Source organism: Bubalus kerabau, chromosome 7 (genome assembly GCF_029407905.1).
Source record: "Bubalus kerabau isolate K-KA32 ecotype Philippines breed swamp buffalo chromosome 7, PCC_UOA_SB_1v2, whole genome shotgun sequence".
NCBI lineage: Eukaryota > Metazoa > Chordata > Mammalia > Artiodactyla > Bovidae > Bubalus > Bubalus kerabau.
The window spans coordinates 92,824,816-92,836,979 of record NC_073630.1 but is presented as its reverse complement, the minus strand read 5'-3'; the positions used below and the strand labels follow the sequence as shown (position 1 = coordinate 92,836,979).

Genomic DNA, 12,164 nt, shown 5'->3' with positions numbered 1-12,164 from the left:
GTTAAGACCAAGCCCTTCAGGTTGAATTCTACATCTTTTGAGAAGCTAAACATTTTAGTTAATACTTAATATGACATGGCTTCTCAGAGGCAGATATGCTGGGTTTGCTATAATTGATAGGGTTGCTTTAAGCATTTATATGGCTGAGTTGCTCTGCTGTGTACCTGAAACTGTCACAACATTGTTAATTGCCTATATTCCAATATAAAATAACAAGTTTAAAAAAAGAGAGAAATCTCCTTAAACATCAGATGAGTTCATATCAAATTTGACAAACCAATGGAAAATGCCAGCTCCTATGACTTGTGACATCAGTAATCATAACAACAATGATGTAATACTATTAGTTTTCTGTCATTTACTGAGACAGGCATGATATTTTGTATTTTACATGCATTTTTCATTTTTATGTGGTATATAGAGATCCAAGGAGGAGCTGATGACTGAGACTGGAGTGGGGTTCACATTTCTGGAATGGTGATATTACCAAGCTGATTTCAGATTGAACAAGGGTATCATGCTGGTATTATCTTCATGAAGCTACCAGCAACTTCCAATGTGTAACTAATTTTTTTCAAAGCATTCTCAATCCATCCCCTCTACTGTCCTTTAACAACTCATATTCTATAACAAACATGATGCCTCTACCAGGACTTCCTTATTTTTGTCTTATGGCCTTTTGGCATCTTTTATATGAGGATCCTTATATTAATAATTAATCCATTGACAACACTCATTTCAACACAGGGGAATCCCAATATCTTGACACCAAAGATATAATAAAAATCTATTTGTATTTAGCACCAGTGCTAGAGAAAGATGAAACATCACTTGCTTATACTCTAACTACAATTAAATTAAAATTCCAAGGTAAAATGGAACACAAGTGTCACCAGATGTCCCTATTCTTAAACAAGATCATTGCTATTTTCTGTTTAAAAGAATTTTAGTTCATTGCTTAGCCACATAATTTCTTATTAATACTAATCCATCCATGATGCAAAGAGATGAGCAGCTAAATTATATGGGTTTATAACCTTTATTCTTCCCAGACTATTTATCTTATCACAGTAGCACTCTGAAGCCTCATGCAAACGAAGAGCCTGAATCTCCATTACTCTACAGAACTATGAGTGAAGCAACCCTCGTGAGGAAAAGGGTGAAGCCTCCGATGATGGACAGAAAAGACAGACAGAAGCATAGGGCCTCTATTAATGGACACTTTTATAACCATGAAGTGAGTTACAATTCCATTAATGTCATTTGAAAGAATGCTGTCTATTGTGCTAACAATATCACTGAATTGAATTTACAATTCAAACTTACAATACTATCAGATATACTACTGCTATTATTACTGGGTACTCTCTGTTTATTTGGCATGAAATTGTTTTGCTGGCTTATCTCATTACTCACTAAAACATAACTATATGAAGTAGATACTATTATTTTCCCTATGTTACATATGAGTTAACTGAGGTTCACAGTTGTTGTTCAGTCACCAGTCACGTCCAACTCTTTGCAACCCCATGGACTGCAGCCCTCCAGGTTTCCCTGTCCTTCACCATCTCCCAGAGTTTGCTCAAATTCACGTTTACTGAGTCAGGGATGCCATCCAACCATCTTATCCTCTGTCATCCCCTTCTCCTCCTGCCTTCAATCTTTCTCATCATCAGGGTCTTTTCCAATGAGTTGGCTCTTCACATCAGGTGGCCAAAGTGTTGGAGCTTCAGCATCAGCCCTTTCAATGAATATTCAGGGTGATTTCAGGATTGACTGACTGCTTTGATCACCTCAGATTCACAGAAATTCACAGAGGTTACACAATTTGTCACAGGTCACACTGCTTTTAAGTACCAACTCTGAACTCAAATCCAGCTTTGTCTGATGCCAGAACCCAAGTTCTTAACCAGCATGATTGGTCAACCCTAAGTGGCAGACCCTATGATACACACTGGAGATATACAAATGGCTCAGCTGGTGCCTGTGTCAGCATGGAGCTCAGCGCTTGGGCAAAGAAACCAATACATCCATAAATGTCATTAGAATCATGTAAGTGCTACAAAAGATATTGGTTCAAAGTACATTCAAACATTAAATTTGAAATAAAAGGATTAAGTCAGCTATAGCCCTATTTATTCTGATTAGTTAAATTTCTAATTCCAGGTCTTACACATATAATATACATATCACTTTTTACACAAGTGCAATTATAGTTTCGGAGAAGGCAATGGCACCCCACTCCAGTATTCTTGCCTGGAGAATCCCAGGGACGGGGGAGCCTGATGGGCTGCCGTCTATGGGGTCGCACAGAGTCGGACACGACTGAAGCGACTTAGCAGCAGTAGCAATTATAGTTTATATAATTTGTATTCTGATTTTTTCCCTTAATATGTGTTGAACTTATATGTGCCTTTCTGTAATATTTATAAGATATTTAACTTGGCTAAAGGTAGGAAATAGATCATTTTTTCCTAGAACTCAAATTTTTTATGTCATGTATTTTAGCAATCATTCATCCATTCATTTAATAAATAAAACCACTCTATGTGAGGCTCCATTTTAAGCTCTTTCATACAAAATATGAATTCATTCATCATAAGCTTTTTCCTTAGAAGGCTTTCTACCTTTTTCCTTCTTCCTCCCTTGGAAGGCTATTCATATGTCTCTTTGGAGACTGGTGGGGAGAAATCTCCCTTGTGATTTTTTGGTTCAAATTAGATATTTTTCTGTCTCAAGAATTTCCTCACTGGCCAAAATAGTATTGACAGTCCCCTACAGATATGCAACTCCCAGTAGGCCTGGTTCCTTCTCTGCAGAATTATGCTGTATGTCATCAGCACATGTAGGGTGGTTTGTGTTAAGAAAGGCTGTGAAAGCCGCCTGTTTCCAAATGAGCAGCTTCCAGATTGGTCCTCAGTGCTAAGAATGAAATTGGCACTAGGTTGGCAGCACAGCATCATAATTAAAATTCTTGGTCTTTGCAGTTTGATGACTTGATTGCAAATTCTTGCTGAGCAAATGAAAAATCTCAATCCCTTCGCTTTCATCCTTCCTTCTTTACAAGGCTGTTCACGGCATTAAGTGGAATGAGGTGAATTTAGCACCTAGCATAGTGTCTGCACAAAAGAAGAACTCAGTTTACATTAGTGTCATTGCTGTTGATCGAAAGAGATCACGTGACACTAAAGATATTTCATACAAATGTCATTCACTACAGTGTAATAACTAGCAGAAAATGAAACCCCAAAACCCAAAGCACCCTATCAATGGGTATGCAATGATGGGCATCTAGGAATTTAAGTTGAAATAGTTGTAAGATATGTTTTTATATCATGAAAGCTCTTGATAATGCCAATATTGAATAACACACTTATTAGAGGCTTAGATTGTGATACATAGTCCCAAGGGAATACGTTCCAAGACCCCCAGTGGATGCCTCAAACCAAGGATAGTACTGAATTCTATATATACTATGTTCTTTCCTATACATACATACCTATGATAAAGGTTAACTTATAAATTAGGTAAAATAAGAGATTAACAACAATATCTAACAATAAAGCAGAATAATTATAATAATATAGTATAAAAACGTTATGTGGATGTGGTCTTTTCCTCCCTCTCTTTCAAAATATCTTGTAGTACTGTATTCAATTTTATAAGGGCAGGAGATGATAAAATGCCTATGATGTGATAAGATAAAGTGAGGTAAATGACATAGGCATTGTGATGCAGCATTAGGCTACTAATGACCTTCTGACAATATATCAGAAGGAGGATCATCTGCTTCAGATGATCCTGGACCATCAGGCTGTGATGAAGTTGATAGATATCTGTCAGAAGCAGACATTGTCAGTGGTTGGGGATATTGGCAGGGTGGAGTAGGATGGTGCAAGATTTCATCATGCTACTCAGAATGGCTTCCCTGGTGGCTCAGATGGTAAAGAATCTGCCTGAAATGCAGGAGATCCAGGTTCAATCACTGGGTCAGGAAGACCCCCTACAGAAGGGAACAGCAACCTACTCCAGTATTCTTGCCTGGAGAATCCCATGGACAGAGGACCCTGGTGGGCTACAGTCCATGGAATTGCAGAGTTGGACACTACTGAGCAACTAACACTTTCAACACACTTTCTAATTGCCACACAGGGACTTCCCTGGCAGTCCAGTGGTTAAGACTTCGCCTTCCAATGCAGGGGGTGTGGGTTTGATCCCTAGTCAAGTATCTAAGATCCCACATGCCTGCTGCAAAAAAGGAAAAAACAGAAAACAGAAATAATATTGTAACAAAGTCAATAAAGGCTTTAAAAGTGGTCCATATTAAAAAAAAAAGACTTAAAAAAAAAAGAACAGCACACAATTTAAAATGTGTGAATTATTTCTGGAATTTTCCATTTAATTTTTTCATCTCTCTCAGGATTTTATTTTAAAATAGGAATAAAATTATGAGTAAAAAATGTATGGTTATATGTTTCTTATAGTTTTTATGGTGCCTTACTAATCCCCAAGAGAGATGTATCAGATTTATTGGATCATGGCAGCTGTTTACCAAATTTTATCTAAAGGGCCGACTATTGATTAGAGCAACTTGTGAGAAACATTGTTCTAAATGGTCAGTTAGCAGCACTTTTACCCAAATCCTCAGTTGAGATATAAGCTAAATCACATGAAATTGCCAACATTGGACCATTTCTGACCAACTGAAAAGGAATGATTTCATATGGTTCAAATAAAAACAATTTAGAACAATTACTCCCAAACAGGAGGGAATTTTGAAATCTTAAATTACAGTAAAGAATAGTATGATTATCTAATGAAAATATTTCAAACATTCTCAAACGACATTTTACCTAACTTACTCTAGAAACAATATAAAGCAGCTTAAAGGCATACCTAGTACTCAACAACCAAAACAAAGAAAGTAAAAATAAGAAAACAAAATTTTAAACTCATGATCTTGGATTTTTTGTGCAAAGGAAGGCCACATTCAAGAGACAGACCCTTGTTAGTTTGTCACATATGTCCTTAAAATTACAAAAATCTTTTTTTTTCTTCTAGACATCAATTTTCACTCCAGCCTTTGGATCAGAAACTAAGGTCAGAGTAAACAGTAATATGAGAACTGAAGAAGTAATAAAGCAAATTCTCCAAAAATTTAAGGTAATCTTTATCAGTGAATTGAACTATAAATATCTTGTGTATAATTTAATTGTAAACACATAAATGGATTTTTCTGAAAAAGATATAAAAGCATGTATATCTAAATTAAATATTCAGTTCCAAAAAATTCTTTCCTATGTATAGTTGACTCTTGAAAAACACCTGTTTGAACGCCATGGGTCTATTTAAATATGGATTTTTTGTTAACTTTTTATTTTGTATTGGGATATAGCCAATTAACAATGTTGTGATAGTTTCAGGTAAACAGCAAAGGGACTCAGCCATATATATTCATATACATGGATTTTTTTCTTCGATGCATATATTACTGTTTACAATACATGGTTGGTTGAGTCCATGAATGCAGTCCCGGGAGTACAAAAGGCCAACTCAGGGACTAGAGTATATGTGGATTTTGGTATCCACAGCAGATACCAAAAGACAACTATATAACATCTTTTAGTAACTGCACTGAGAAATTACCTTATCCCCTGGGAGCAGAGAAGATTTTACATAGGAAAGTGAAAAATTAAAGTGAAGAAACAGATACGTAATCTGGATCTGGTTGGCTTAGAAAACACTAACAAAGAATTCATGTCTGTTCTTTTTTTTCCATTGACAGATTGAAAACAGTGCCCAGGATTTTGCACTGTACATTATTTTTGCAACAGGAGGTAAGAAAACTTGGTTATTCTTATGTGACTGCATGTGTTGTCATTTCCTGCCCATTAATAAGGCAGAAAAGCAGTTTACCTCTTTCTGTGGAAGAAAAGGAGGGAGGGAAGAAAGAAAGAAGAGAGGTGGAGTGTTTTACATTATTCATCCTTCACAGTTTCAAAGGAAGACAACCTAAGAATAAGGGATCCTAGAAGAGCTTAACACAAAAGACTTTGCTTGTTGGCCAGGCAGTAAACTATCTGAATGGTGATCAAAGAGCCCTGGAGAATAGGTGGAAGATTCCCAGGAACTGCAGACATTTCAGTTGTTGATCTTTGCACTCCTTTCTTTTCACTTCCCCTTATCATTCCAGCTTTTACTAGAGTCATCATTACACACCATTACTCCCTGATCTCAGTGTTACCTCTTTCTTAACATTACCTCTTCCTGACACATTGTAGGAGTGTTCCCTCTTCCTCAGTAGGGAAAAATGTGCAGAACTATGTGGTGGGTAAGTTAGCATCAGGACCTTGGGAAGAGACTGTGTGTGGGGTGCTAGGAGCAAAGAGTAAAAGATGGATTAGAGAAACCCTAAGGCAATATTGAAATGAAATTTTTAAAGCCTTAAAATAGAAACCCCAGAAATAAACCCTTGCACCTATTGTCAATTAATCTATGACAAAGGAGGCAAGACTACACAATGTTGGAGACAGTCTCTTCAACAAATGGTGCTGGGGAAAAGGGACAGTTAAATGTAAAAAAAAAAAAAAAGAAAAAAGAAGAAAGTTAGATCATTCTTTAACTCCATATACAAAAGTAAGCTCAAAATGGATTTAAGACCTAAATGTGAGATTGCATACTATAAAACTCCTAGAGGAAAACATAGGCAGAGCACTCTCTGACATAAATCACAGCAATATCTTTTTCAATCTATCTCCCAGAATATTGGAAATAAAAACAAAAATAAACAATGGGACCTACTTAAACTCAAAAGTTTTTTCACAGCAAAGGAAACAATAAACAAAACAAAACTATAGCCCACTGATTGGGAGAAAATGTTTGCAAATGATGTGAATGATACAAGATTAGCCTCCCAAAATTGCACACAGCTCATGCAGCAGCATGATACTTAACATCAGCAAAACAAACAGCCCACTCAAAAAATGGGAAGAGGACCTAAACAGACATTCCTCCAAAGAAGACATACAGACAACCAATAGGCACATGAAAAGATGTTCAACATCGTTAATTATTAAACAAATGCAAATCAAAACTACAATAAGATATCACCTCACACCAGCCAGAATGGCCATCATTAAAACCGAAAAAGTTTGAAGTTAAATTATAGAAATGGCTCAGGTTGTAATTTAAGTGTCTGATCGCTTGAGCCAGAAGTTGAATAAATAAAATAATACATTTTGATCCAGAACAACTATAAGAAAATGGAAATTGTATATCCAAACATATATAAAATTGAGGTCCTTATAAACTGAAAGCTTAAATATAAGAAATATATATATATATATATAAATTTTTGAAAGTTCTGAGTGTATGTGTGTATTCATTCTGGTTGTTTAGGAGAAAACTACAAGATTAAAATGCTGGACTGTATAAAATGCAAAAGATACAAACAAAAGATTATGAAGACTATCAGATGAAAGATTAATACCTACAGTATCAAAAAGTTCTTGCAAAGTGATAATGAAAAGGCAACCAGTCCAATAAAAATACAAAGAAGTATGATAAAGCAGTTCAGAGAATAACAACCTGTAAATATTTTTAGGAAAGTCTAAAACTTAAGGGAATGCAAGTATTAAAGGAAATGCAAAGGTCAAGGACATGTATATTCAACCCACAATGCCGTGTTATCTTTTATCTGATTCCACCTACTGGCTGGCATGGATAAGAGTAAAAGAGTATGTTCATGCAATTCTGGTGAAGATCTGACTCCTACTCTCTTGGAACTCGTTTTAGCAATATTTATTAAAAATCTACAGTATACACATTCCTTAGCCCAGCAAATCCACTGGTGAGAATCTGTTTCACAAAAATCAAAGCACTATTATCTACAGATTTATATGCAAGGTTATTTATAATGATAGAAAGCTAAAGGCAAAGTTACCCATCATAGAAGAATGATTTAATACATGATTAATATGCAGCTATAATGAAATGAGTTAGATCTGTACCAGTTGAATGAGAGAACTTTACAATACATATTTATTAAAAATGCAACATGCCTATAAATGTATAGAGTATGACTTCATTTTTTTAAAAGAATTATAAATCCCTATTTAAATATGTGGTTTATATGAGTATATGATTAGGGAGAAAGGTATGGAAAGATAAATACCAAGCCATTAACATTGATTGCTTGGTTAGGGGACTGGGGAGATACAGAAAAGACAATGGGAAGAAGAAAAAGCATAAAAGAAAAAAAGCAAAAAATAAACTTTAATATTTTAAAATGTGTACAATAAAAATAGCAAGTGTGATATGACCACTTTTATGTATTGTCTGTGTGTGTACCTAAAGAGACATATGGAGGGGTGTCCTTTCAAATGCTGCTTATCTCAGAGTTCTGGGATTCCCGGGAATTTTTACTTTCTGCCTTGTGCTTTTCCTCATAATTACAACAGTGTATAAGGGTTTTTAACTTTACTGATGAATAATTAGGATAATTGACAAATATAATTGAATATATTTAAAGTGTACAACATGATTTAATATACATTACACTGTGGACTGATTGCCTTGATCAAGATAATCAACACATCTATGAGCTCACGTAGTTAACTTTTTTTCCCTTGGGCTAAGAATGCTTAAAGAATAGGGAAAAGAATGGAGCATAGAGCACCTGTTTGGGTAGTAATATGGAAAATAGATTAGTGTACTTTTAAGACCTTTTATCTGCTAAGCCCATGATCTGTAACAGTGTTTCTCAAATTGAGGCACACTTCAGAAAGACCTGAAGAGTTCATTTAAAATACAAATTCTCAAGCCCCTCCAGATCTGAGGACAGTCTGGGAATACATATTTCTAATAGTTATCCCAGGTGACCATGAAATAAGAAACATTGTTTTATCTTATCAAGCAGAAAACAAATTGAGGATGCAAACCCAAGTTAACATAAGATGTAAAGTTCAAAAGAGGGTTCTGCCATACGACCCAGCAATCCCACTGCTGGGCATCCACACTGAGGAAACCAGACTTGAAAGAGACTCTTGTACCCTAGTATTCATCACAGCACTATTTACAGTAGCTAGAACATGGAAGCAACCTAGATGTTCATCAGCAGATGAATGGATAAGAAAGCTGTGGTACATATACATGATGGAATATTACTCAGCTATTAAAAAGAATGCATTTGAATCAGTTCTAATGAGGTGGATGAAACTGGAGCCTATTATACAGAGTGAAGTAAGCCAGAAAGAAAAACACCAATACAGTATGTTAGCACATATATATGGAATTTTAAAAGATGGTAATGATGACTCTATATGCAAGACAGCAAAAGAGACAAAGATATAAAGAACAGACTTTTGGACTCTGTAGGAGAAGGAGAGGGTGGGATGATTTGAGAGAATAGCATTGAAACATGTATATTGCCATATGTGAAATAGATGACCAGTCCAAGTTTGATGCATGAAATAGGGCACTCAAAGCTGGTGCACTGGGACAGCCCAGAGGGATGGGATGGGGTGGGATGTGATGTGGGAAGGGGGTTCAGGATGGGGGAACATGTACACCCATGGCTGATTCATGTCTATGTATGGCAAAAACCACCACAATATTGCCTTCAATTAAAATAAATTAATTAATTTTTTAAAAAGAGGATTCTGGTGGGTTAATGAGAGGAGCTGAATTATCAAGCTTCCCCATTGCTTCAGAAATCATAGAGGAATTGAAGCAGCAAACACTGACTCTGTGGACATGGTAATGAATCATATCATTAGTTGTGGGGAAGCTGGGCTTCTAAGTTCTGGACCCTGTCTTGCATTTTTTTCCTGGAGAAGTCCAGTCCAGGGGACAAGAACAGTTCTGACCCTTGGGGCTTGTAAAAGCCCAAAAAAACACATGATTAACAGAGAGGGGACTAACTGGTCTACCTTTTTCCCATCAGTCTACTTCAACAAAGCAGGCAGTTCTTTAACCATGTAAGTCAGACTGTGTCGCACCTCTTCTCAGATCCTCCAATGGTTTCCCTTCTCACAGCAAAGTCAAAATCTTTGTTCTGGTCCCATCACCTCTTCTCTTCATCATTTAATAGCCCTCTCCTCATCTGCATACCAGCCACCTTGTTCCCTAGGCGCTCTTCGACATCTTTAGGCATGCACTGACTTCATGGGTACTCAATTTACTTACTTATTCTTTTGACACACACTTCCCCTAAATAGCTTCACGATTCCTCTCTCATCTCCTTCAGGTCTTTGCTCAAATATTACATCTTCGGTGCGGCCTCCCTCAGCCATTCTATCAATAATTTAAAACCTTTCACTTGCATACACATATGTACACACATGCACACTTTCTACCCCCTTCCTTGAGTAATTTTCCCCCTGAATACTTATCACTATATATGATAAGTTTTATTGCTGTATCTTCCTTATCACCATCCTCTCCATGAGTGTAAGGTCCCTGAGAGAAGTGATTTTACCCTGCTTTCTTCTATAGTGTGCCCAGCACACAGAACAAGGCCTGGTACATAGTAAGAACTCAAAAATTGTTTGAGGAAGGAAGGAGGAAAGAAAATGATTGTAAGGGCACTGTGTCCTGTTCATGCTTCATTCTGATAAAGATGAAATCACAGATGTGAAACTACTTAGGCAAAAAATATTTTGTGGAAGAAGTGTTTATAACTTTTGGAAATTTGAAGTTCTTGGAATATACCAAATTGAAAGTTATTTTCTTTCTCATGTCATTATTATGGCTGAATGGATGAAGCCAATAGATGAATGAAATAATAAAAAATACTCCTAATGTAAATAACAATTCAGAATATATTTTTAAAGAAAATCCAAAGATTGGATGTGGGGTGAGAGGGAAATGAAGAATTGAAGATAATTACAAAGTTTTGGATCTGAGCTACTAGAAGGATAGAATTACATTAATGGAACTAGGAAAGATCAATAAATATTTATTGAATGAATGTTTTTAGGTTTTGCAAAGGCATAAATGGGATGGCAGATTTGTCTGAATATCGAAACCAAAGGCAAGTCAAATCCCAAAGGATAGCAAGAGAAAGTCTATTTTTAGTTCACTTAAAGGTTTTAATTTCAACTTGCTTTTTCGAGTGAGTAAAACAACTCCTCTTCTTTATAGGTTTTACAAAGTAAGTAGAAGAAGCCAAATGAATGGACAAATTATGTTCCTTTTTTTCTCTAGGATGGCCTCCTGACTGTAGCTGATTCTTATTTTCATTTGCAGAGCAGAAACGGCTAAAGAAGACAGACATTCCGCTGCTGCATAGACTCCTACAGGGACCGTCCAAAACAAATGCTCGCATTTTCCTCATGGATAAAGATGCAGAAGAAATTAGCAGTGATGTATGGATGCCATTGCCCTGAATCTGTCTTTGAGCTCTCCTGTCCCAGTACCTCTCGCACAAATGCTCTACCTTTTTGTTTTTTCTTTCAGGTGGCTCAGTATATTAACTTTCATTTTTCTCTCCTGGAATCCATCCTTCAAAGATTAAATGAAGAAGAAAAAAGAGAAATCCAAAGGACAGTAGCAAAGTAAGTCAAGAGCTTGCACATTGGGTGCTTGGTTCCTTAGTAGGTTCAATGCACAAAATGTGTCCAATGGTTAATACTCTTTCTCTTTATTTTCAGATTCAGTACAGAAAAGGCAATCATACTGAAATATCTTCAAAGTAAACGGGTAATAAAAACAGAGACAACAGTTTAGCATTACAAGTCCTATTGCTAAGACACTTCAACAAAATTAGAAGGTTTTAGTACTATTTCAGTGCATAAATTCTATACTTGCATTAAAAAAAAATATGTGAACGTGAATCTATAGGAAATTGAATGTACGGCTTGTCTCTCTCTGAAGTGAAGAGGTTAGGTCGGATTCACAGTTGGACTGAAAGAAACTTGAATTTAGTTTCAGTAACTAAAATAAGCTCGGATACTATGTATTCCAAATAGTTTTTAGAGTAAAACACTCAGTGAACTTGAATTTAAATGGTATCTTAAGATACCATGTAGCTTAAGCTTATTTAACTTCAACTGTCAAGAGACCTATCATCAACTAGCTCTCAGAAATGATTCAGAAGTAATAGCTTCCAGCTCTTGAAATATAATATCAGCCCATTATTATCCCACCAAGAAATCTGATGGTGA

The 12,164-nt window shown here is 36.0% G+C and overlaps 1 protein-coding gene across 1 annotated transcript in view; it reads left to right on the top strand.

The window, feature by feature from the left end:
* Window positions 1-11,727, top strand: part of RASSF6 (Ras association domain family member 6) — an 88,081-nt gene extending 76,354 nt beyond the window's left edge. The window contains exons 6-11 of the mRNA XM_055587418.1: window positions 1,053-1,237; window positions 5,062-5,163; window positions 5,786-5,837; window positions 11,248-11,366; window positions 11,458-11,555; window positions 11,652-11,727. Of these exons, the coding sequence (XP_055443393.1) occupies window positions 1,053-1,237; window positions 5,062-5,163; window positions 5,786-5,837; window positions 11,248-11,366; window positions 11,458-11,555; window positions 11,652-11,727 (632 nt within the window). The remainder of the gene's footprint in view (window positions 1-1,052; window positions 1,238-5,061; window positions 5,164-5,785; window positions 5,838-11,247; window positions 11,367-11,457; window positions 11,556-11,651) is intronic.
* Window positions 11,728-12,164: the final 437 nt, after the last annotated feature.